This window comes from Falco biarmicus, chromosome 15 (assembly GCF_023638135.1).
Source record: "Falco biarmicus isolate bFalBia1 chromosome 15, bFalBia1.pri, whole genome shotgun sequence".
Taxonomy (NCBI): domain Eukaryota; kingdom Metazoa; phylum Chordata; class Aves; order Falconiformes; family Falconidae; genus Falco; species Falco biarmicus.
Genome location: NC_079302.1, coordinates 4,633,577 through 4,661,056, shown reverse-complemented (window position 1 = coordinate 4,661,056; position 27,480 = coordinate 4,633,577). Strand labels below are relative to the sequence as shown.

The window sequence follows — 27,480 nt, the reverse complement described above, 5'->3', positions numbered from 1 at the left end:
AGTAATGCAGAATAGATCTTAAGGTAATACCTGTTTCTTCCGTTTGTATTGCTGTTTTCCCACTGTTAAATACAGTAGCAGCAGCGTGATGTTTGCATCCTGTGTAGTGTCACCTTAAGTGTCCTACATCAGCTATTGTAACACATTGTGGAAGATGAAAATGTCATACCTTGACTTCTTCAAAGCTATCCTCATAAAATATATTGAGGAAATACGAACCTACAGCATTAGAACCACTCTTGTCTCATTTTATAACTGTCTCAAGTGTACCACTTACTGGTTAGCTATCAAAATAAAAAACTGTGTTGAACCATGTTCCTTAAGTTTGTCCTTGATCTGGTTCAGTTCAATGTTTTAATTATCTGGATGATGAAATAGATTATGCTTATTAGTTTTACACTGTGCAGGTATTTCAGAGAAAAGTAGTCTGAACAAAAATGGGGTGAAATTGAGGAAGGACAAGACTGAGATTATAATACTGCAGTGGTGTGTGACATACATTCCGTTGACGCTGCCATCCTTCTGAAGCTCCTTACCTGTAGATTGAAGGGTGTGCTGAGGCAAGTTTAACTAGTTAAAGTTAAGGGTTGTCTAGAATGTCTCTTTGTACATGTTCTATCAGATACCTGTTGACTGAGGTGGTTCAGATGACCCCATTGTACGTAACGGGTCAACTCAGAAATCTCTTATTTTGCAAAGGTGCTGTTGATTAACCAGGTATGTAGGGGAGCAATAGGTCGACTTATTATTTTTTTATTATTTAGTTTGTGTTTTCTTAAGCCCTTTGAATTGGAGAAAAAACAACAATTACGAGTTTTGTTGTGAACTTTTTACTGTGGAGTTGTAGAGTAACTTTTTTAGCTCTTAACTATAAAACTATATTGAATCTGTGTTCAATAGTAGTATAGATAGTAAGTAGGTTCTTAACAGCTTGATGCCTCTTTCTGACCATTGATTCTGATTTTTTTGACCTGGAGATTTGATGTATTAAGATGCATTATGGTTTATAAATGGATTTACAGTATGTGTTCTTTTTATGCACTTCTTTTATAATGGAATTTTAGGAATGTTGTTTTTTGGCACTTCCAATGCACTGTTGTCTACGATGCTTTAAGAAGGCAATATGTAAGTATCTGTAGCTTTAGAGAACTGAAGATTTCAGTGGAGAAGTCTTTGATATTTCTTACACCATTATAATTAGCATTTAGAACAGCATTATGAAACTGCACTGTATGCTCAATGTTTTATCTCCCACTGCAGGAACAGTTCATCTGTTCTGCGGGGAGCTGCTGGACTGCAATGTAGCAATGCCTGCTGGGCACAGGAGAAGCTTTCAGTGCTGGGGGCATTTGGGGGCAGGCAAGGAGGGGTTTGGAAATGCCCACCTGTGGTTACACAATAGTAAGGGTTCTGTCAACCACCGAGTCCAAAAAACGATGCCGGTGTTTTATAGTAAACATATTTACAATCCAGACAGAAACTATATGCTGTGATTACATTACACTTAGGCTGCTGATGATAAAAATTTGTTAAATGTGATTAAGAATACACCTTAGCTGGAACACTTCAAGGGCAGCACTAGAGCTGAACCAGGTTGAGAGTCAAAAGGTTTAGGTGTGACTGTTGTCTGTGCAAAAAACTTTGGTTTATCCTGTCACAGGTTATTTGGTCTACGTTCAGTTTTTGTATAAAAAGGGGATGTGTTCCTCAGTTTAATGTTGTGAGTTACTGTTGATGAAGGAAGATCCTGATGCTGTGAAGTGAATTGCTTGAGAAGTTGATGAGCCTGTAGTGTGTAACCAAGATAATCCTTATCTTTCAGTAATTGTGGTAATCTGCAAGGACACTTGAAGCTACAGTGTGGGATTTGATAAATATAGAAGCATGAGTTCCAAGACATACTCTCAGAAAATCGAACCTTAATAATGATATTATTTTTAAAGGATTCAAATAATGTTTCATATGAAACTGATATCAAATGTTATTAGAGTTGCTTTGTCTTTAAATGAGTTTAATTTCTTTTTTGTACAGCTCCCCCCATACAATGAAACAGTTTCATGTGGTATTAAGTCCACAGGTAAGTTTCACAATGGTAAGAAATCAAAAAAAAATTTTTTTTAACTAGAAGGTTGTGACGCTTTCTTTAGATTTACTACAATCTATCTTTAAATTTAATCTTTAGAATTTGTTCAGCAGGCTTATATGCATACATTTGGCAGGTTGTTTTTTTAAACACCTTTATTGAGCGAGATCCGTGATCATTATTTGAAAATACTGCATTGAACTTCAGCTAATTAGAGTGGACGTGCTTATTCCTCCTTGTGCTACCACACCATCTTAATGTCTTGCTGAAGTTATATAGGATATAGTTGTAAAAATGTAGGGGGCTGAAGCTTGCTAAAGAAGACTGAATAAATAAGCATACTGAAGAAATAAGTACCTAGTGTGGTGTTCAGCTGTCCCGCTGTAAGAGCGTAGCATGAGTATTTTCTGGCAGTTGCAACCTGAAGACAGCTCTGCAAGCAGGGCTTTTGTTCAGTGTTCCCTTTGACTCTTGCTTCTGTCTGGCTCAGCCATTTTTCTGGAAAATCCCCCCTTTATTTCTCTTTTTTCTTTTGGTGAAAGTATGACTCATTGTAAAAAAAAAAAAAAATAAAATAAAATTACAGAGTTCCCGTTTCAAAGCTGTAACAATCACACATCTGTTCTGTCTTAATCCATACACCTTACAACCTGCCCGTACTTCATAGTTATATAAAGTTGACAGTTAAGTAGGATTTGCCATGTGATCATCACTATATAGTTTAAACCAAACTTTCACAGTAGGTTAAGTGGCGGGTAGATTAGTGTTTGGTTTTTCCCCCTGAACCAGGAAGCTGATACTTACGCAGATGTATATGGGAATACATATGATACAAATGGCATCCAGATCTCCTTCAAAATAATGCAAGTGTCTGACTGAACATTTCTCAAAAATACTTACGAGGACCAAAACGCACATGTTAATGTTTAAGAACTTGATCACTATGCTAGTGACTTTGGCCTTGCATTTAAAGGTAAATAAGATAAGTCATAAAGAAAGACAATAGGCCCTGTTTGAAAGCAGATAGGCAACATTTCTGAAAATTCTGGAGCTTTATTTAGTACAAGACCAGTTTTAGGACTCTGAGTAGCTTTAAGTAGGAGTTTGAAAAGTTCTTTGAAAGGACCATGTGGTATGGACTGTCTGTTGGTGATGACAGGGGCATCCAGTCATATATCACTTTGTCTAACTGTGGATCTAAGGTCTGTTACTGAAGACTGAGGTTGTAATGTTCCCAAACCATACAGAAAGTTGGTTTGTACAAATGTTTTTCAGATCATTCCTAGACCCTGAGAGAACCCCTCCCAGCCCTGAGATTAGGTAATGACAGCACATTAGGTTTTGCCTGAAAAATGTCTTTAACAAGCTTGCACTGTACTGTGCATGCATATTCTCACTGTGGTGGCTGCATAAGAAGCTGTGGAGACTAAAATGGAATGCTATGCTTATGCAGAATACTTATAATAAGATGACATATACTGACCATGTTGTCACTCCCCATAGTCTAATTTTTTTCTACGCTTAGCTTCACTATTTAACTTTATTATGGAATTAGAAAATCTGTTAATACTTAGTAGGAATAATCATATCACGGCTGAAGCTCTAATACGCAGAACTCTGTTCAGACTGATCAGTACTATGTGTTCACAGCTTTTGCTATTTTACGTAGACTTTGTCCTTGGAGCATCTGTTGATACTTGTTTCAATATGCATGTCATGTTGTTCGTGACAGATACATCTGTTTCAGTCCAGTCAGAAGTAGCACTGTGAGCTAGACTGAAAAAAAGATGCCCAGAAGCAAAGTGAAAAGTCAAAACAAATAGAAACAATTACCTCTCATTTTTTAAAATGAACTTGACACAATCTTGTAGCAAATGAGCTTCTGCCAGTTGTTCCATACACTAACTATTTAGTAGCTGTTGGTATTTATTATTCTAATCCTATTGTAAGGTATAAAGTTTTAATTCCTCAGCTGTGACTTCCGAATTTGTATGTTAAATTCTAGAATATTAGTTATGCTCTTGGCAAGATTTTAGACTATGATGTTCATGTTGTACCTTCAGCTAAATTAGCATTGTGCCAAAATTGTAAGGGATGTGTTTTGTTTTCTACTCCTCACTTGCCCCGAGTTGTCTCTTGTGATTATCTAGTGTACAGTAAGCTGATAAGTTCACCGAAACCAGAAAAAAACACCCAGACTCAGATTATTTTTTTTGCAAGGTTAGCTTTCAGTAGCAGAAGTGCTGGAAGCTTGCTGGAGACTAGAGGAGCAGGAGTACAGAAGCGAGAACTTTGACTTCAGGCTCTGGAAGGCTTAACTCATCCACAAAGGGAAAGTGTTCTTTGTTTCGAACTATTTATTTTTAATATACTATTTATATTTTTTTAACTGGGATTTTGGAAAAGGAGCATAAGTCCCAGATCATTTTGAACTGGTAGGGATTTGAAATGTGCCCAATAATTCATTCTTACTGTGGTTGGAGGAATATTAAGTGTTACCAGTTGTTGCTTGTGCTTCGTACTGTTATAACAAAGGTTAAAGAACTAGCTCTTGGTTCATGCTTGGACTAACAAGTTGCTCCATAAGCAGATGAACTAATGAGGAATAGTTTTGTTGTGAGTTTGTCATGTATCCCTTAAAACCCCCTGCCCTGCATTTGCAAGCAAATGAAGCTGTGGCTGGTTTGGAACCATGTATGCCCTGACAGGTCAGCCAGTGTGTAGTAGCAGCTTAGTGCTGCTGCTGAGCAGTTAGGTGATGCCTGACGTCTCCCAGCCCTTCCCTCTTCAGTGGTTATCAGGCAGCAGCTTTCCACCTCCCTGTCTCTAGGCTGCTGATTTTTTTTTTTTTTTTAAAAGGAACTTAAGCCCTCTTTTGTGGTTGGTGATAGCTCGACAGTGATTGCAGAAGTAGCTGGTGAATGGTGGATTGACAGGCGTGGTGTTATAAAATGCTTTCTCATGGGTGTAGGGGAGAGGTGAAGAAAATCTGAAATTCAGACTCTTGTTAACATGATTTAGAGAAATCGGATGTATATGGAGGGTTTTTCTGTCTTTTTTTAAAAAGTTTCCCTTAGTCTGACTGGCAGAAGGGTTGAAATTGATATGTGAAGTGTGTTTACTTCTCATTTAGTTAGGTTTATGCAGAAAAGCAATTAATGTCTGTTATATATCTTTGTTCGTTAGTTCATAATAAGTTGGTATTGCATGTGTAAGTCAGACCTCGACACACATTGAATGTTTATTACTCTTCATTTGATATTTTAAGAAAAAGTACCCTGTAGACTCTGGTTTCTTTCACTTTTTTTTTTTTTTTTAAGGCTAAAATGCTAAAATTTTAGTTGGTAGACTTTTCTAGAGAAGCATTTGGAGAGTTCCAAAACAGTTACGTTGACAGTTATGTATCAAAACATTCTCCACTAGACTCTTGTCTTCCCATAGCATTATTTCTGTAGATGTACAGATAACTTTTCCCTTAGGATCTGTTGCCTGCTCTCCGTCGTGTTCAGAAAAACCCACCAAACCAGCAAATCAACCCACCTCATTTTTAGTGAGTGTCTCTGATATACTTGAAAATACACATTTGGTGACATGTCATTCATAATGTAAGTTGCACAAAATCATTCAAGTTTAGTAGTGGTATATCCACTTACATTCCTTTGGAAATAGTATCTAGTGTTGTTTGGTTCTTTAGTAACAGTCTTAAAAATTTGAAATGCATTTTTTAGTCCCTCATCATTGAGGAACGAAAATATTAAAATTAATGTATTTGAAACAGTAATGTATGTATCATAGAAAAAACTTCTAAGGACTAAAATGTGAGCTTACCTTTAACACTCCTGAGACTTGGTTTCATTAATTTTATCTCTCTGATACTTACAGAAATAGTTATAAATGAAGTATTCAGTGTTAGCACACACACATTATAAATTTTTAATACTGCAGCCTGCCATGAGAATGTTTCTTTAAAGAGCATGTCAAAGTTCCAAGGTAAATAAACAAATAAATAGACTTAATGAAAACCAAACCAAAACACAAACCCCAAACCCAATCCTGTTCATAAGTTTTTCAGTAATGCTTGTATGTACAAGTTCAACACTGACTTAAGTTGAGGCATACCTGTTGTATTTCTTGTCATAAAAGCATATAGTCATGTGTATCATATTCTCATATAGTAATAAATTCAACTGTGATAAAATTAAATAAGTTATTGATGAGCCTAGAGTTTCAAAACCTGTAGTTGCAGTGGTTTGATAAAATTAATGAAAAAAATTTCAGTTATAGATCATGACAATCTTTACACACAGGAAAAACCAAACTAATTCCACCCCTCCACCCCCCCAAAAAATGTCCAAACCCAACCACCTCCACATGTGGAAATTATTCGTAAAAGTTAAACAAGTAAAGGCTTGGATTTGGTAATTAACGGTGGAGAAGACTGGCCTTAAAAGTGTGGAGTTATATTGCACCGCATTTTATACAAAATGGTCCAGTAATTTAACTTAATGCGGAAATCGTTGAGCTTTAATAATTTTTCTTAATAGGTGAATTTAATAGGTGTAACTTGCAGGAACTGTGCAGCGATTTGGAAAATTGCATACTCCCAATGTTTAAGAGAACCTGAATCATACTGTGTTATCTTCTAAAAAATGATGTTTTGAGGTAGTCTTCTGGATTGAGATAGAGACTAAGAATTATGTTCCTTGTGAGGGCATGTGGTTTGTTTTTTGAGTTGCAGGAAAAGTATGTGCCTTTTTCCTTGATTTTGTAGCTTTCTGGTTAGATGTTATTCGGTGACTCTGGTTTGCTTTCTCTTGTCCAGGGGAAGAGTATCAGAGAATTGAATTTGGTGTTAATGAAGTTATTGAGACACAGTCGTCTGTACTAAATAACACTGACTACAGTATTTCAAGTACTCTGAATCCTCAGGCTCCAGAATTCATTCTCAGTTGTGCACCTGCTCAGAAAACCCCTGATGATACTCTCAGTGAAACAAACTATAACTCCATTGACTGCCAGTTCACAGATCCAACCCTCGCTTTGGACAGCGGTTCTAACGCTGAAAACGATGGCTTGTCTGGAGGCCTTGGGCAAAGGGAGCGTAAAAAGAAGAAAAAAAGACCCCCTGGATACTACAGTTACTTGGAAGATGTCAGTGACGGCATCGCTCCAACAGAAGCTCTTGTAAATGGCCATGCAAATTCGTCGGGACTAAACAGTATAAGCACGGAGGATACGGAACTGACGGGAGACATACCCTCCCTGGCCACACCAAGGACTTGCAACAGCCCGGACAACTCTGTGGACTTCATTAATGAAGCTGTCTCTGATGATTCTGTTTCTAGCACACTAGACAATACCAGGACTGCAGGGCAGCCTGAGGTATGCCGTGTTACTAATTCTGAACAGTTTTGCATCCCCTCAGAGACTGGCAGAGATAGCCCTTTAAGGACAGCTGTTGTACAGTCTTATGCTGGTACTGATACTACTGAAAATCTTGGCGTTACTAATGGACAAACACTTGAATCCTCTGGGGAGGACACAGCTGCCAATGGGGTAGAATTGCACACTGTGGAAAGCACTGACTCAGACCAAGCTAAGCCTGAGGAAGCTTCACCTACTACTGAGGCAACAGTCCCGGTTGCAGGATCAGTCCCTGTTAATCAGCCTGCAAAATCGTGGGCTAGTCTTTTTCACAATTCCAAGCCCTCTGCTTCCACATCTGTGGTCTATGTTGAGACTAAGTATACCCCTCCTGCCACATCTACTCTGGTCCCTGAAAAACAGGTTGAAGTCAAAGAGGGACCTGTTCCAGTTTCAGAGGATCCTGTAGCCATAAAGATTGCAGGTATAGTTAATACACACGAGTGGATGTTACACTGGAAGGGTATTAACTCTGCTTGTAAACAGAAGCGTGCAGTATGGATAGAGAAGATTCCTCTGTTAATGTTCTTAAGATGACTGTTCAAACGCTGCATGAAAGATGTAATATAAATAAGGTAGTTTTGTATCCCCCTGAGTGAACATTCCCATGAGATGTTACCAGGTCGTTATATTCCAGATGCTGTAGAGCTGTTGCTGCTTGTCAAACAATTACATTTAAGTGCCCTGTGATTTTTAAATAGGCTGGTTGCATTTAGCTGTGTGCTGTTGTAATAAGGAGAATACATTAGAAAAGTTTGTTCTGAAAATGGTGTGTTGTTTATCCAGTATTTGCAATCTTGTAATGCATTCCATTACAAGAAGGGAACAGTATTAATATATTTATGCCAAACCAGCTGAAATTCCTGGACACTTACAGCAGTTTAGATGTAATGCCTAAATAGGTTTTGCCTCAGAAATTCTAATTCAAGAAATAGTTTTTATATTTATTGATCTGCTGTTTGAGAGGTCTGTCTTTCAGATTTTGCAGAATTGTCCTTACCCATTATAAACAATACTATTTTATTGAGAAACAGCGCTAGCTATCACCTGTTCAAGAATAACCATAAGGAACTGTCCAGAGGGTAGGTCAGGAAAGGCAGTGTGTGATATAAAGGCTTTGACCGTTGGTCCTGTCATATTTGTGGTTCTAATGAGAAATGCTAGAATGTGCATGAGATCGTTTTTGTGGATTCAGTCAGAAAACATGAACAAAAATACCCATTTTGTTGCATTTTGTGTCACTGACTCATGAGTGTCAGAACAAAAATAATTATTTTACATCTGTGAAATAGTACTTATGGGAAAAGGCTTGTGCAAAGTCCCGCTATTTATGATAAAGCTAATTTGTAAGTACAATGGAGTTTCAGGTGTGATGGCTTCAAGTCATTTTTGCTCCAACCAGAAGCTGACCAGAAGTATATACCTGCCTGTCATCCCATCCTTAATAACTATTTCCTCATTTAATGGTGGTGTTAAGAGGAAAGCTGTCAGAGTAATTTATGCTTGTGTGTATTTTTCACTTAGGTGTCACACACACACAGTTGACTATTAAAAAATAATGTCCGAGCACGTGATGATGGTCTGTATTAACCCATACATGTAGAATATGTTGTACTCTTAAGCTATCATTTGTCAGTGGATTTTAACTTGAAACTATTTTGTGGCACCATAAAGCTAAAACTGCTTGCCGTAGATGAAAAAGAGTTGGTTTTTTTTAGTCTGGTCCAAATTACTACAGCCCTAAGTTAACTTTCTGGACTCTTACTGTTTCTGTACTTCTTTTTGCCACCAGGTGGGAGCAGAGCTTTTTATTTTGTCTTTAATGTATTAAAATAGCAATGTAATTTTGTGCAGTTTTCTTCTGCAATTTCACTACTGACTAGCTTTTTTTGCAGAGGAATGATCTGAGTATAGATCCTTTTCTGGTGAAAAGGAATTCATCTTCTCATCGTAGCTGGTTTAGGCAGGAGTTATATTGCTGCGGTTCTTGTAATTCAGATACTACTGGGTTTGGTATAAAACATTACTGGGAGATCTGAATGTAATCATTGTGTAATCAGTGTTTTGCTCCATGGAAAAAGGTGACTTTCTTTATTGTCTGTTCTGTTTAAAATGTACTCTGTCTTGTTTCAAAATAGGTATATTAGTGCTTTGTTCATATACCCACACTCAAAAATGTGTTATGTGAGTTTCAGTTTGTGATTTCCAGAGAGATTATTTGCTCTGTTCTGTGCATACTTCAGATCTTCTGCCTAGGTTAACATCGTTATATATGGGTGTATAGCGATGTATAGTATTTTTCATAGGTAGCTGCTGATTCTGTTCCTTGTTCTCTGTGTGGCTGAGTTGAGACCCTATTGTTGGATTTGCTGGGAATTCAGCAGTTTCAACTTATGCCAATGGGAATGGATTTTTGACCGCACAGTGCCGTAGGGTGCTCAGCATAGGTAAAATCTAGACCTGAAGTATCTCAAGTTGAACAAGCAAAATTTCTGACTTAATGTTGGAGCTCTGGGGCCCTTCTGTACAGTTTTTGTTTAGAGCAGATGCTCAGAACAAAAGAAAATAAGATACTTTTCCAGGGACAGATTGCTGACTTGTGCCTTAATTTTGCCAGTTGCTATGAGGGACGTTAATGATTCATACGCACCTTGAAGATAGTTGATACTGTTTGATTCAACCTGCAAAGTTCTGTGGTTTATTAAGTCCTCAAATTTAAACAACAGCTGCATAAGAGAAGGAGATAAAGATCAGGGGTAGAAAATAAATAGATAAACAAATTCCATGTTAATCTTGATGTGAAAAAAGTACTAAAGAGTCAATTTTAGCAAGTGGCTGAGGTATGTGATGAGGAGCTTTACTGGCAACGCTAGTGAACAAATTAAAGGAACTTCTGAAGCAAACTATGAGCCATTGATGTTTATTTGGCAAAACTCAAGGCAGATAGTATCAGAATGGTAAAGAAGTGCAGCATTTAAACATTTAGAAGGGACAACCATACTAAGTATACACCTTAGCCTAATGTAGATGCTAGGACAAACATTGTAATAATTAATTTTAAGGGATAGTAAGATTATAAATGGTCCATATTTGTAAAAAAAATAAGATTGTCTTTTAGGCTTCACTTGCCGTGTTTTTACAGTTACTACCCTCTGATGTATAACCTGATGGTCGTTAATAATGCCTTAGCGTTCTAAGTAAGCTAGGGAAATAAGTGATTGGAAAACTAGCTATTTTCTGAGTAGTCTCTTAACCTTTTTTGGTAACTAGGGAAAATTTCGGTGGGACAATCTAAAAAGATTTTTCTGAATGATTTTTTTTCTTGCAGTGTTTGTGGATGATGGAATTAACAGTGCACGTGAAATTTGTTTACGGCAGGCAGAATTTCAGATGAGTCGAAGAACAGAAACATTTTAAGATCTGACTAAATCTGGAGTGATTTTAAATTAGAAGGAGAGGAATCCAATAAATGCAAGTATGGAAGGGCACGCCAGAGCAGAGATCAAATGCAAGCATACACTATGAAGAACAAATGGTTGGTTATAGTATTAGAGAATAAAAAGATCTAGAAATTCTAGGGAGTTGATAAGTGTCCTTAGTAAAGCTAATGATGACAAAGTGGGGTTTTTTTCCCAGTGTGTTAATAATGCCTATTTCCATGGAAAAGAACTGTAATTCTGTCATTGCTACTGAGGACTTGAGGAAAGTGCCAATATTTGGTCATTACTTCTCAAGGAAGATATAATAGTGAAGCAGTGAAAATGGATTTGAAAGATTTGTAAGATTTGAAAACCATACTTTTTTGGCAACCATGGAAAATTTGGATTTACTTTGTCTCAGATGAGATTGTTGGAGTGATCCTGGATGTAACTTCAAAAGTCGTAAAGGTTGTGGTGATTCACTGCTCTCCCAAGACTGTAGTGAACAAGGCAAGAATTACTTTAATTTGTAACAAGGTGTTTCAGTGTTACATAGTAGAAAATTTTTCTCCTTGATAAAGCCAGATAAGCACTAGAGCATGTAGTTGTGGAATGGAGGTGTGCGAGGTTTGGGGCTTTTTATAAACAACTTCAGAAATCTAGCCTAGCGTACGAGCAGACTTCATTCTTGCAGAAACTGTGATTTTGTGTAGGGTTATCCAGCAGTGTTCTGGCCTTTTTTATCACTGTCCAGATTTGAAAAAAAAATATCTGTGTGACATATTTACTCAATAATGGTCTCAAGCTAAGTTTAAATAGCTAAGTTGTAACACGTCTTCAGCATGGAGACTATGTCCACATGGTTGCTGTTGCCTTAGATTTTGGATTTGTGTTGGTCAGGGAGTTACTGTGGTGTGTTGGGGGGTTTTTTTGTTTGGTTGGTTGGTGTTTTGTTTTTTTTTAATTTGAAAGATATTTGTAATAACACCCACCTGGTGAATGAACATTATCGAAATGTTTTCTGTTTACCAACAGAAATTTCTAAACATGATAATATTGTTCTAAATAAGTTTTCAAATCAAGGCCTTGTTTCACAAGTCAGCATCCACCAAAATGTGAATTCTTTCTGGTTAGTGACATGTGCTTTATAACAGGCTTTCAAATTTTAAGAAAGTTTTCTCATGATTGTAAGTGTGTTTTTCTTCTGGTACTCTTGCAAAAATTTTCAGTTGTGTAAATGAGAGATGTGACGTGAAAATTTGGTATCGAATGTAATTGCTGTACACATAAAGATAATTCTTTATGTTAAAAGAAACAAAACTCACCATAATTGCTCTAGGCACTGTTTACAAAGTGGTTTTATGACCACAAGAGGATGCTAGAGGTCCTAATAAATGTTTTATTTAGTATGATAGAAAAATGGGGGAAAATACAGTTAACCTAAAAAGTTATTTATAGACGTTAAAAATAAACACGATTTTTGTTATTTTTATTCTAATTTTCAACAGTGCTTGGTTATACTAACAAAGTTTGTATGTGTGAACGTTTCAGCCTTTGCTTTAACAGTATGTTCTGAAATACTCGGGCATTGATAATAACAAATTTCAACACTTACAGAAGAGTTTTCATCTGCATCTGTGCTAGGTGCTAATGTCTTCCCTTTTACATCTTTTTGCCATCTGCCCTTTTGGGTGTCAGGTTCTTTATGTAATATAAGGCTGATATATAAATATTTTCCAGGTTTTGGCATGCTTTTATTTGATTAGAATTGGTGGTGTCAGAGCGAGATATGTTTGTATAGGTAAAGAGAGGGTTTGGAAGTAGAACAACATGGATTTTGTTTGCAATTCTGCCACCTCCACTGCTTAGTCACAGCTTTGTGCCTCTTTTTCCACCTATGTCACATTACTTTGTCTGTTTAGGAGTCTTTCTAGCTAAAACACTGAAGTTTATGCAGTGTAGCTTATCAGGACTTTACAGGTTCTCACATTTATTATAAAAGTAACCAACCCTCTTAGTAGACAATTGCTGTGTTTATTTACATTTTTTTATTTTGTCTTGTATCCTCTTGTCTGTATTTTGCAAATTTGAAATATACCAGATCAATATTTTCTTTATAAACAGTTTTTATTTAGGTACCTAAATAACAGGTCAGGCTTCCTGGAAAAACTCCCCCTGTTGCTCTCAATTTCATAACTTATTTATGCACAGTGGTTTCTAATTTTTAGACTTGGGCCATTGGTGAAGGTTTTGAAAGCAGGAAAACAATAGGGATTGTGTTATGTAAGCCTGTTATCTTGTAAATTTTGGAAGTCTTAACTTAGCAGATAAAACATACTGTTCCAAAGCTCATGTTAACATTTGTCTGTCCTAAGATTGCACTAAGATATTTTTGTTGTAAGATAATGAATGTTGAAACTTGTAAACTGAGGCTGCTATATCAGCTTCATCTCTCTTCAAAGCAGAAGAATCTGGGAGATACCTCATAAAATTGGTGGTGAGGGTTTATAGCTAAAAAGATATTTTTATCTATGTATGTATCTATGTATCTGTAAAATTAAAAGTATCTGATTTTAGGAGAAGAAAGAACAAATGTCTTCTAAATTTTGAAATTACAGTGATTAGTTTTTGAACCAGCATCCTCCTGACCCACATACCAAGATGTCTTCAGTTGAAGAAGTGTGTCTGATTTGAAATGTGAGCAGTGTTTACATGGAGCAAAAATTATTTGCTGAAGTTTCTGAGGATCTTGTTAATAATTGCTTTGAATTATTTTGTAATGAGTCAACAGATACTTGTTTTGATGGCTAGCATGTACATTTTGTTGACGCTTAATTTACTATTTCTCATTCTGCAGAAATACTGGAAAATGTAAGACTAATACATAAACCAGTGTCTTTGCAACCACGAGGGCTGATCAACAAAGGAAACTGGTGCTACATCAATGCTGTATCCTTACCTGGGGAAAAATTAATACACTTAAGTTAAAATCTGTATATTATATCTGTCAAAACTTTTTCTGGATTATTCTGGTAAGTATTTTATAAAAGTCTTTGTCTTCCCATATCCTGCTACCGTGGTTAAAATGTTTAAGGATAGCATCTAGAAATCCAGGGGTATTTTGGATCATTGAACCTTGTGTCCGGGGTTCCCCTGCGGTTGGCTGCACGCTCCTGTTTGCAATTCGTCTCTTACCTCTGTCAAAAGATTCCAGAACTGTAACTTTCTCATGACTGAAAATCTTCATGTAACTTCTAGTTATATTTACTCACGACTCTTTGAGGATCAGCTTAAGTGGTTATTTCTCTTTTGTGCTTGAAGTAAGTATTCTTACTTTTAGGCTGCTTTAGCACTTTGGTTAGTGGATCATTTGGTTTTCTGTTGAGCAGGCTATTGCTGGCCTGTAACTTCCGTAAACGCAGTGTTTAAAATAATCCTTTTACAACAGGATGGAAGATTAGCGTGGTCTTAAATGTATTAGAATTGTATTCCCCTGCAAAAATAACTTTTACCTTGGGTAACAAAAATCTTCCTCCTTCAGCGCTGCGTTATGATAAGTTTTATTAATAATAGCTTTGTATTAATATATGTACATCTCCTGTATTAGCAGTGGCTCACTGCCAAGTGATAATTGGGATGCTTCTGTTTTGTCTGCTAGTACTGCTAGTGAAAACTACGCAGACCAATTTCAAGAGTGATTGAGGCAGAACCTACCTAGTAACCTATTTCCAAACCAGCAATTGTGCTTTAAACTTCAACTTTTATGTTAAATAACCAGTTCTGCACTCCTTTGGTTGTGTGTATTGGCTCTGATTTTTTCAGTCTTAAAACACTACGTGGGAATTTATTACTCAATTTTTGCACACTAGGAATGAAGTTAATGTCTCCTTCTAGCTTGAGATCACTGCCTTTTTTGTCATATCCCTGCCCCTCCGGTCTTTTGATTTCCTCTGTTCACTGTTTTTGACAAGTAGAATAGATTTTGATGTTTTCAAAGTATTTTCTCCCAGCATACACTGTAGTTCTGCTGGTTGCTCCAAACTCTTCTTTACATTGCAGAATGTTTTACATCACAGCAGATTCTTTTTTGATTTGGCTGAATCATCACCTTTGACTGTCAGCTGGATTCTTCCATTCTTTTCAGAAAACATGTTGCAGGTTATCACTTGCTGGTTTTCAAATGGTTAATTTTATAAAGTCTTTCCTATGAAAGTTCTTTTCCTCTCCTGTTCCTAGACTAAGTGTTGCCTTACCCTTTTAATTGAAGCTTTTGACATTATTAGTGTTGGTGAAATCACTGCGTGTTACAAGATGCCAGGGCTTTTTACTACAACTTCTGTACATTATTAATGTTGTGATAACAGTCCGTCCATCTGTTCCGATTTAGCGATTGGATCGATCTACATAAGTTAGCTTTGTTTTGCATATAATTGTAAATATAGTTGAATATTTGGTTAATATGCAGATTACATTTTCTGAATATTTCCTTAATGCCCCTGCATAGACCCTGCAAGCCTTGGTTGCTTGCCCTCCAATGTATCATTTAATGAAGTCCATTCCAATGTATTCAAAATCGCAGCGGCCGTGTACCTCAACACCAATGATAGACAGTTTGTAAGTAGCTTGTTAAAAAGAAAACTAAAATATCTATGCTCTGACTAAGCTCATTCAGAAATACCTAACAAATAATTGTTTACTGCAATTGTTGAAAGTTGGTATGTATCCACAAGTCTTCCTTTGTGTGGATTTTTTTTTTTTTTTTGGTCATATGTAATGAACTTGGTATTTTACAACTGCTTGACCAGTCAAGGAAGATAGTTCCTGTTCCCTGAGGAATATTGGTTTTAAATAAGTGTTTAATATGCAAAAATAAACTGTGAGAGTCGCAAGAACTAACAAGAGTACCTTGGTTTCATTAGCAATGATCAGGTTAATTCTTATGTCTGAACTTTACTCAGACTTCATTATGATACTCTTCAATTTTTTTTTATTTTTTTTGTTATTGGCAGTCAGTAATGACGATGATCTAATGTTATTATTTGTCCTTCTAAGTCTTAGCTTGCTGCTCATGTCTAGTTGTTCCTTCCATTCTGTTTCAGTGTTCGTTTAATGAATGAGTTCACTAATATGCCTGTACCTCCTAAAGCAAAACAAGGTGAGTGGGAATAGGGGGAGAAAACTTGTAAAATCATAAGAAAGTTTTGGGGGAAGGATCCACGTGGTGTGACGTACTCAAGACCTTTAAGTACTGGTGCTTTGATCCCCTTCGTGGGTCTTTGGCCTTTTGGGGTTTACTGAAACCTTAAAAAGTTTGCTGCCACTTTTCTGTCAGTGTTACACTTTTTCTTACTGGTGGTTCATGTCAAGAAGTCATAGATGTTGCACCTTACATTGTTTTTTCTTCTATTTCGTCGACCAAAGGTGCAAGTACAGTAAGAATAGTTGTTGTTGATAGTCAGGTTAACTGTTAAGATATCTTCTAAGAACATGCCTGTTCTAACAAAATCTTTTACTCCGCCTCCTTCGTCTGCATATTTCCAGCTGTTTTATCAGCTTGCTCAATTCTGTCATTCTTCCTTAAGTACTAAACACGTTAATTGGGAACAAAATGGGACCATAATAGGAGTCTAGCAGTTTGAGATTGCCTGCAGGCATGTTATCATGGCTTTTAATTCCTCTCCATCCTATGCACTGTATCAATATGAAAAGCCTTGGAAGTAAGATTCTTGCTAATAAGTGTTTAGGATTAATGATGATGCATAGTGAGGAATAGAACATTTTTTGATGCAAATTAATTATCTTGTAGGCTTCCTTTTTTTTTAATCTCTAAACCAAGTCTGTCATATTACCGACTTACAAAAAACAATTTCAGGAATGTGTTTATGTAACATTATAAGAAAATATCATGAGGAGCTGGTTGTTCCAGTGATTTCCAAACAGTTCAGACATTTCTGTGGTTTGCTGCTTAAGTTTTGTTTCTGTAAAACAAATCTTACTGTCTTATGCAACTTATTATACTACTAGGTCATTTTATTATGTTGTGTAGTTTTCAAATATAGTTTCTGGGGCCTTGTATTGCCATTAAGTTGAACATGCTGTCAAATGATTTCTTGTTTGTTTTTTGTTTTGTTTTTCTGCAGTGAAGAAAAGTGATCTATTAGAATTACAGATATATAAAATATTTAAGGAAGTGTTCTTTGAATACAAAAGAAGTACAAAAATTTAACTAGAACTAGAATTGATCTTTTATGATGGCTGTGGATATTCTTGTTAATCTTCAGAGTGTTGACTGTAGAAAGAGTACTAACTCCTAGACAATCTGTAAGTTTATGTAGGGTGATGTAGGATGTTTTTTTTTAAAAAAACGTGTATGGATAAAAGGGTTGTATCTCATGAATTCTGAGCTGGAGTCATTAAAATTGGAATAAAATTATTAGTAAGAAATGATTTTGGATTCCAAAATCTAATGAAGTGTGAAGATAATGTTAAGGTATAATGTAGAAAAACTTGTATATTTTGTTATTTATATGTACTTCTCTTTTGCCTTGCAGCTTTAGGTGATAAAATTGTTCGAGACATCCGACCGGGAGCTGCCTTTGAACCTACATACATTTATAGACTTTTGACGGTTATAAAGTCAAGTCTGTCAGAAAAGGTGTGACTTAAAAAATTTCTACTTTTGTGGAACAATGTAAAGCCATACATCAGGTTCTAAATACCGCTAAAATCACCTAGCTGATCATTCATTCTAATGAAGCTAGACTGTCTTGAGACTTATAGGAGGATGCTAATTACAAGTTTGGCGGTTTGATACATCAGAATAATGAAAAAATTACTATGGGAATGGAACATCTCTTTTTATAAAGAAGATACCTATTGATTTGTATTTAAGAAATGGGCAGTTGTTCGTTTCTGCTTGGAATGGTTGAAGATCCACAAAGACCTCAAAATACTATTTCAGGTTTTGCCTCAATTTAAAGAAAAGATAATAGTTCAAACCATCTTTTGATTTGGCCTTGGTTTGACGGCAACTTTCAATATTACTTTGGAAAGACATAGGAAAAAAAATTAATTACCACCTTGCATGTTAAAAGGAATTTGTAATGATAAGAACACAGAAATGCTTGTTTTCAGGTCAGGCTTATGTGTGTACTTACTGCTTATGGCAGGTTACCAATTCATGTGTTGGTTCTTTTTGAGCTGGTTAAAAATGAGGGGTTGTTACAGCAAAATTTAAACTTTGTTTGACTTTACAACTTAGACTGAGTAGTTGGTAAATCAGCTAAATTAATAGGTGAAAGTTAGATGTTCCATGTCATGACCCTTCTGTTAGAATGAAAGCATGAAAATGTCATACAATAATTAACCCCCCCACTTTTTATTCAGGGCAGGCAAGAGGATGCTGAAGAATACTTGGGATTTATCCTCAATGGACTACATGAAGAAATGCTGACCCTAAAGAAACTTCTCTCTCCACATAATGAAAGTTTGTGGATTTTTTTTTTTTTTTTTTTTTTTTTTTTGTAGCAAACTTTAATTTCTTTCCAATATTTTACTTTTCCTTTTTTTTGGTAGTGATTCTGTAATACAGAGCGATGTTTGGAACAGATGTTGAGACAGGGATAGAATGCCATGTTTTAGGGGGCTCAAGAGACATTGACAAGTAATATTTTGTTAAAATTTGTCCAAAGGATGCAATGAGGCCATTCTGTCCAATTTACAAATGATCCGAAGTGTTACTGGGTATCTGGAAAAGCATTATCATTCTGAGCAACAGTAAGTCATATACCTGGTCCTCCTAAACACCAAATTGCTGTATTACAAATTTGTGCTGAGGTCAACTCAGTATTATTTGAGGATAAGTCAATTTGACTAGTTTTAAGCATAGGTAGTTGGTCTGCCATTCATAAGACCTGCAATGTCAGTTGTTTACTGGGGTTTTGGCTCTTTCCATGGTAGTTCAAAAATACATCAGTGTGTTTTTTCACTGATCTTTAAACCACTGTTAAGATCTTTTTTTGAAGTGGAAACTTCTAGACTAATGGCTGATTTATATCTAATATAAACCAGAACATATTAAATTATTTTCAAATGCTTACTGACCAAGTTGGAGAAAAATTTTCTTTGGAAGAAGTATCAGAATTTCTGTGCAGGGTAAAGTGCCATTTTATTTTACAGTGGCTTTACGTTTGGGTCCCCTAATAAAAATGAAACACAACACTCTTAGTCTTAGCCAAGTATAGAATTAAGATCACTAGTTACCCAATTTCTCTTTAGTAGGGTAAATTTTTTATGATATAAAATGATCATTCCATATTTTGTTTTTTAGCTGTGTGCAGTTTATAGCCTCCTGACTTTGGCACTTGCAAAGAAAATATTTGCTAAGCCTTGGGTTCCCTGTAAAATATCTGTGCAGAAAAGGAGTTGTATTTAATAATGGCATAGTTATGTTTCCAGAATAACACTTGACTTTCTAATTTTCTACCCCATAAATTTACAACTAAAAATATATGAAACTTTGCTAGAAAACTACATCTGTTTACATACAGTCATCAGTAAACTGCATACTGTTAATACATAGATGAGTCCAGTTATGAGTGACCCTAGAATATACTTTTTCTCATTTGCTTTCTCAAATCTGTGATCTATAAAAACATTTATCCTCTGAAAATTATTTGTATTGGGTCTTCTGCCTTTCGCATTCTTTATCTGCATACATGTTTTATTTGTAAAAAAAAAAAATCAATGCGTTTTTTATCTTCTTCACTTTAAGAACTCTCAGTGTCCAATGGCCCTGAGGCTCAGACTGTTCATGAAGAGGAGGAGCAAGATGAGCAAGGGGAAGGCAGTGAGGATGAATGGGAGCAAGTGGGACCTCGCAACAAATCATCAGTCACTAGACAGGCGGATTTTGTTCAGACTCCAATTACTGATATTTTTGGTGGTCATATAAGGTGCAGTACTTTTTCGTAAAAGTTGTTGAAACTTTAGGCTGCTTTGCTCTGCTTTGTTTTCTGTGTTTTTCACCATTATTGGCTAGTTGGATGGAAGAGACTGTTTCATACTTTGTTCAGGCCAGGAGAGGTGAACTTTCTCCCATGAAACATTTATTATGCAGGGAGAGAGTTACAGAAGATGGACCAGGATGATCAAAGGATTGATCATATGATTCTGACTTTACTGTAGAGTGAATCTTTTTAAGTGTCTTGAAAGAACAGACTGTTCAGAAAACAAAAGCCCTGAACTGCATATAGCGAAAGCATTTGATGTATGTATGCTTTATATATGAATGTCTAAGAATTCCAAAGAACTTTATAGCTACCTGGTTTTTTGTGACCTCTTGACTTATTTTGTAAATAAGGATACTAAGGGATAATGAGATTTGCTAAGAGTTAAATCTGGCCAGTGAAATAATAAAATAAAAAATTGTACACTTTTAGTTAGTTAGACACTTATGCTTCCCAGAAGCAGGAAAGTTATGTGTAATAGTTTAATATTAAAGGCCAAAGAAGTTTGGAAAAATGTAAATTACTACAAGATGTTACAGGAATGAAAAGAATGTGGGACATTACATATATTCAGGTCTGATAGCAGATCAAGGCAGAAAGTAGATACTGGAAGAGTATTTTTTTGGAAAGGAAGCCTCCTGACTTGTTTGGAGAAATGTGTAATTTAAAATGAAAGCAAGGTAAACACTTGTGAAAAACATGTTCCAAAACAAAAGTGCTAGACTGGAAGAATTATTTTTAAATTGGAGACAGACACTTAATTGCTAGTATTTGACTCCCTGTGTTGCCCTGTGTTGCCAGGTCTTCAGTCTAGAGGTGTGAATAATGTGGGCTAGTGCCTTCTGCCTGTGAAATGCATTGAAGTTATTCTTCTGGGATTTGAGTCAGACAGCTGACAAATAAAATGATACTTTCTGTAGAAATTGGCAGACAGATGTTTGTATGTATTGATGGAATTCCACATTGTTGATGTGTTCATGAACCCCAGGTATTGTTAATACCCTTAGCATATCTGTCACAGCTAGAATTGTGTAGATCTCTCCTGATTCCATTAAGTTTTAAATTACGAATACCAAGAGAACGCTTGTCTTCTGTGGAGGTCCACAGAAGGTGACGTAAAGCAAAGGTAATACTGAAAAAAAGTAAAAGCTTGCCCTGACCAACAGAACCACAGGGTGCAATCCAGCATCTGTTTTCTGCTGTCACCACATCACATAATTGTGCCTCCAAACCAGGTCACACAATTTACTGCAGAAACAGTATCCCATGCGATGTTGGAAAGCTTCATCTTCTGAGGCTGAGGGTGGAGATAGGAAGGATTGAATACAGAATTGCCGGTCTATTTCCACTACAGGAAGGCATCAGAAACTGGAAAAATCAAATGGAAAAAGCAGCTAGGAAAACATGGTTTGAATTGGCATCTTTTGGCTTGGGAAACTTTAGGCTGTCCTCTTGAGGCTTTAAGTGTCTATTAAATGCCCCTTTAAGCACAGTTGCTTAAAAAATAACAAACGGAAAAAAACCCCAACAACAACAAATCAGAAGGGCTGCTTTAGGCACTGTGAGGCTTAAATGTGTAAGTATGAAGATACACAGTTGTATCAGGGTCTGGTTTGCCTGTGTGCAGGAGTCCCTTTTGACTTCCAGCTTGTGTGAATTTCAAATATTTGTTATGCAAGCTAGCTCACAAGTCAGTTAAAGTCTGCTAAATATTTCCGTAAGTAGTACCAACTTTTCCCTTGAAGTGCACTGTTGTGTTTTTTTTTTTTAAACAATTACATTGTTGTAGCTTAAGCAGGATAGCGATGGGCAGTGCCTGCTTTCCTAAACAATTCTTGCTGTACAGTTCTTACTGTATCCAAGGATAATTATTCATAGAAAATTATGCATGACCAATTGATTTTTGTAATTATTCTAGTGATACTGTCACAGAAAATCATAGTTCAGCAAAAGTTTTGCTGTTGAGTCAACTTCTGCATATCTTTTTGAAAAAAAATGTTTTGAAGAGATGTTAAATTTAATTTCTAATAACTTAAAAAAAAAATTCCTCAACATTTTCTTTTCAGAATATTATTGGTATTATTAATTTCTAACACATGGACTTGAAAACAGTTGAAGTTGTTAGCGTTTTTCTGTTGATTATTGCACTAAATGGTTAGCTTAAAAAGGGTTTAGGAAGTGTATCCAAAAGCAGCAAGACTTACACAGTGAAGCGCTTGTTTGTTGAAACACTATGCTTTCCATGTGTTAAAGGTTTTGTCCTTAAATATAGCCAAGGAGGAAGTGTTAAACAAATAAAGATGCTACTGTTTTTCATACGCTCTTATTTCCTCTAAAGGTTATGTATTTGCCAACATAAAGATGCATTGGCTTTCTCTTGGTGCTTCAGGGCTTTGCCTGAGCCAGAGGGGCAGTTTTGATAGGAGTTTGCAGTACAGGCATTAAAGCTCTATGTTAACATTTCATACATGACCTGGAGAAATGTCAGCATGGCTACTAGATTAGAGCTGTGTTAATTATCTTACTGCTTTCAAGCTTTGTAAGGCTCAGTGTAACAACATAATAAATTAATTATTTCTTTGGCTGTGTGAAAGCACGTTTTTATAGCAGGTGAGGCTTCTTAATGTTAATACCTCTTTCAGAATAATAAAAAAAAATAATTCTTGAGCCATGTGTGATGGTTTTAAGTTTCCAGCAAATTCTTAAGAAAAATGAAAATCAGGAAGAGTCCACTTAGTGCAGTGATGTTGTGGCTGAAGCGTGTACTCTCATTGCACAGAACAATGATCACCAAGGGAGGCTACTTAAAGGGTGCAACTGAATACACTTCAAACAAAAACAGAAACCAAAAAAACCCCCAGGAAATATTTTCATGCCCTAGGTTGTTACTTCTGCCAGTTTTCCGAAAGACTCCAGTTCCTGCACAAAGGAGTACATGGGCAGAGTCTGGACACAGAAAATGATGGGAGGAAAAGGAAATGCCAGTCCTCAATGGAGCGTAGTTTATATTTCCTGTGGCAAGATTTAAGCAAATAATTTAAAATCACTGTGAAATTGGTTTAGTGAAATGACTAAAAAAATTGGTGTATTTTTATTGGAAGACATGGAATCAGTTGTAATTTTTACAGTAGAACAACAGTTAGATAAGCACTAGTATTTTGTACTTCTGAAGATCTGTTAGAAAACGTAATTTCAAAACTCTTTAACATGAAGAGTCTGGAGATGAATCTTTTTAAATGCCTTATGAAAAATTTCAGTATTTTAAACTTTTGGTATTTATCCAATAACTGTTTTAATCCTTGCATGTATAAAACAATTAAGCTATAATCCCTGTATGCTCTAAGTGGATGTGAAAATCAATCGAATCACAGTAAAGTAGATTCAGGTGGTTGAAACACGTTTAACCTTTGTATTTGTGTGTGTTGTTTTGGATTAACTATAGTTTGAGTAACGAAGGTAGACTTCATTCTTGCTGGAAGGTTTTGTATTGTTGAAAATTAGTCTGCTTTATTACATTTTAACCTTTTTGTTTCCATAGATCTGTTGTGTACCAACAGAGTTCTAAGGAGTCTGCTACACTGCAACCTTTCTTCACCCTGCAACTGGACATCCAGTCAGACAAGATACGCACAGTTCAGGATGCGTTGGAAAGTTTGGTGGCGAGAGAGTCTGTCCAGGGTTATACCACAAAAACCAAGCAAGAGGTGTGTTCTGTTGACCCCTTTTGACAGTCAAATACTGAACTTTTTAAAAGGGTTTTTGTACAGGTCTTGCTTTACAAATGCTTACTTGAACACTGTTAATTATGTTAACAAAAGAGGTACCAACCTTTTCAAAGTGTCCTGCAGCGGTAAAATATGTTACAATGGAACACATGTACTGAAAGGAAGAGAGCTAACCCTTACACAAAACCATGCCTTTAAATAGGTGCTTTTTGAGTTGTAGTAATTGGTTGGAGATTTTACTGGAGTATATATTACATTAACGGGGTGAACTGTCATAGTAACACGTACTATTATGAGTAAAATAGCTTTTAGCTGATCTTATTGTACTGATGCCTGGGGATTGCCAGATGTTCTTGATAAAGGAGCAGCTCTTCAGCGTATGGTCTAGTTTTAAGAAGAAAATTCTTGTTAGCAGAACACTTGCATGGTTGTGTGGCTATCTTCGATGGGTTTTGATTTACGCATTTCACTTAAAAATAATAAAAAATTAATTGATTGTAGGCCTGAATAGAAGTCCATCTAGAACCTTACTAAAACATGTAACGATCACTGTCTTTTCTCTCTGGCTTAATAATCTGAAGTCTTTCAATAGCCAGTAGCACCTCCATCCAGTGTCCTTGGCGCTTTGTAGTTGACTGGTTTGCAGTACACAGCCCTAAAAAACCCCAACTTGTCAGTAATATTATACTCAGTTTTAGGTCATCAGTTCAAAAAAATGTTCTTCACAGAGAATATCTGGAAAACAATAATCAAAATGGATGGCAGTGTAAGTTGTGATGTAAAAAGAGCCAATAAGGGGGAGCAGAATCAAGAGGAAAAAACATGAACATAGGGAGATGGAACCCAATGTATAATATGTCAAAGGCTGCCCTGAAAAGGAAGAGATGATTTGTCTCAGTGATACTCAAACAGTAAGTAGGAATCAGACCTACTCTAGGTGCTTGTGGAGTTGTCCTCACTGCTTTAAGAGAATATTGGAGAAACACCAGTTATTTACACAGATTGTTATAATTGATTCAGAGGGGATGGAGTAAGAAGACCTTCTGAGATCTCCAAGCCCTGTGATTCTCTGTCACTTTTAAGTACCAGGACATTTTATTCTGTATTCTCATGCATCTCTGCATTTTTTTTTTTATTGTCTTTTTCAAATAATACCATACGTAATAGTAATAATTGCAATAGAAAAATACTTCAAAGGAAGAAAAGCAAACTTTTGACATTTACAGTTTGAGAACTCCTGATACAGGGTAAGAAATTAAACTTTTTCCCACACTAAGGTATTGCCTTGCTTCTTACGGTGCACATCGGTGAAGAGCATCATCTCTGGAGTGCATGGACTACTTGGATGGAAATGTTGGGTACACTGTTCATAATTTCTTTCAGTAGGCTAGGATAGAAAGAGGCTCTTGAGGTGTAGATGTTCTCTGATGTGCATTTTTGTGTCTGTAAGTTTTCTGAATAGTCCACATGAGAACATGCTTAAAGGATGGACCTTTTTATTGAAAAGCTGAAGATGGATAGCTGAAACTTGTATGCGTTGTGTACTTGGAGTGTTGGGCAACATTTATTTCTCCAGTTATCTTCCATGTGAAAGAAACGTTTGCAATGCAAACTCATCGTGATTTGCCACATAGATTTTTGTTTTGCTAGTCATTCATTTTTTGTTTTTTACTGCAGATGGGTTTAACTTCTTTATTGACAATCCAGTGTTCAGCTATGAGGTGTGGAAGAAATGGGTGTTCAAATTAGGTGCTGGAGGTTTGGTCTGGCTTATATTTTAGCGTCTGAGTGGAAATACAAGCATTCTAACATGTTACATTCTACTAAAAGTATTGAGTTCTCCTGTAAGACAGCACTTTGGTTGAAGGTCCAGTGTGCTTTTAAGTCATATACTGCAGAGTTTATCATAAATTAATATAATAATAACAAGGAATCCGTGATTTTTTTCTGGTAGTGTATTTAATTTTAAATATTTATTCCTCTCAAGGAGTAATTTTGAGCATTTAGCAAAAAATGACAGATTTTCATCACCTTTGTTCTCTGTGTGTGTTAGGTGGAGATCAGTCGAAGGGTGACACTAGAAGAACTCCCACCTGTTCTTGTTTTACACCTCAAGCGGTTTGTGTATGAGAAAACTGGTGGATGTCAGAAGCTTATCAAGAATATTGAGTATCCTGTTGATCTGGAAATTAGTAAAGGTAAAGACTTATAAACACAAATTTCCAGTTTTTAGGGAAAAGATAATGTGTTTCCGAGGGGGTATCTGTTTGTTTTCCAGTTTTGTTCATTCTTGTGCGCAAGACTTCATCTCCATTGTTGCTGGAAACAGCAATCTGGATGAGTATCTTGTATGCATCTTTTTTCTTTTGTTTTTTTCCTCCCCTTTCATTGCCCCCTGAATAAAATGAATATATTTGGATTTCTGGGTTTGTCTTGCCCAGCCTGATACTGCCTGTATATGAGATTGGGCATCCATTTTGCAAAGAACATAATGGCAGAAGATCTTAAAACTTTTGGGACAACCTGGACATTGGGCTGGTCAAATAGGGGCTTCCTGCCCGTAGGACTGCTGAGGACAAATATCGGAAGTGATCCTGTTGAATGAGGAGTATATCTGTCCCTATACAAGGCTGTCGCCAAGTAATACTAGATATTTTTATCTCAGATTTCATTCAGAGAATTTGCAAATTGTTGTAATAAACAGTGGCTGATGAAAGGAAACTGGTGTTTTATAGAAAATGCAGCCTGGAGGTAGACAAGCCATAGTTCAGAGGTTAAACAACAAATTTCTTTCATTTAACAAGTGTCTTGAGGTACTGATTTTTGAAAGGTGTGAGCTGGCATATAATCCAGCATCTGAAGCTTGCCAAAGGAAACGAGTTTTGTTTTGATCTGAGTAATTGACTGTTAGCCAGCCAGTAGCACAAATAAAAAAATAGAGTAATGATGACTCATATCTTGAGATGCGTATCTTATCAGACAGTACCCTTTTGTTTTACTTAGTATTTTATTTTTTAAATTTCCTTAACATAGATTTGTAGAACTAGTTCGGTTTGCCTTGACTGACAAAAATTACTTGGAATCTGAAATTCATTTTTGTCACTGTCTGACATCAGGAATGAAAAGAAAAGAATAAATAGTCTGATGTTTTGACCCCTCTTTTTTTTTTTTTTTCTTTTCATTTTTTTTTTGGGTGGTATTTTAAAACCTTCCGTAAATATTAGTGTTCGGCAAACCTCGAAATTTATTCCCTTGGTTGTGAGGTATTGGAACCATCACCATTCTTTAAAGGCTGTATAATACATTTCAATTAAACTTTCCCCTTTATCGTAGTGGTGGTTTCTCCAAGAAACAATTGATCCTTTTGAAACTGAATTTTTAAACTTGCTAACTATTGCCTTTGTGACTTTTTTTTCCTCCTCCAGAACTACTATCTCCTGGTGTGAAAAGTAAAATTTTTAAAGGCCAAAGAACCTACCGGCTCTTTGCAGGTATTTTGTCTATATGCCTCTAGCCCCTGTACTGAAAATACAAATTCTGCATATAGAATTCTAGAAACACTGAAGTTTCGTGGATTATATAAAATACTTTCTTTTAGATTACAGTGAGGTAGCTTGTGGGTGTCAAATTCTTGGGTTTGGTGGTGGGGTTTTTTTGTGTATGTGCATATACATATATATTGTTACGTCTGTATTTATATATCTCACTGATCCAGCTTTGTGGAACAACAGTGTTCTGTAACAGACCCACCCTGAAAAGTATCAACAGTAGCTGAAATACAGCTGCAATACAACTGGACCTAAAATATACCACATATTCTC

At 36.2% G+C, this 27,480-nt stretch overlaps 1 protein-coding gene across 1 annotated transcript in view; it reads left to right on the top strand.

Annotated features, from left to right (window-relative positions):
- Positions 1-27,480, top strand: part of USP10 (ubiquitin specific peptidase 10) — a 52,843-nt gene that overhangs the window by 22,190 nt on the left and 3,173 nt on the right. The window contains exons 3-13 of the mRNA XM_056360650.1: positions 2,032-2,077; positions 6,906-7,931; positions 13,784-13,875; positions 15,431-15,540; positions 16,026-16,081; positions 17,478-17,581; positions 18,313-18,412; positions 19,700-19,880; positions 23,473-23,638; positions 25,713-25,857; positions 27,085-27,150. Of these exons, the coding sequence (XP_056216625.1) occupies positions 2,032-2,077; positions 6,906-7,931; positions 13,784-13,875; positions 15,431-15,540; positions 16,026-16,081; positions 17,478-17,581; positions 18,313-18,412; positions 19,700-19,880; positions 23,473-23,638; positions 25,713-25,857; positions 27,085-27,150 (2,092 nt within the window). The remainder of the gene's footprint in view (positions 1-2,031; positions 2,078-6,905; positions 7,932-13,783; positions 13,876-15,430; positions 15,541-16,025; positions 16,082-17,477; positions 17,582-18,312; positions 18,413-19,699; positions 19,881-23,472; positions 23,639-25,712; positions 25,858-27,084; positions 27,151-27,480) is intronic.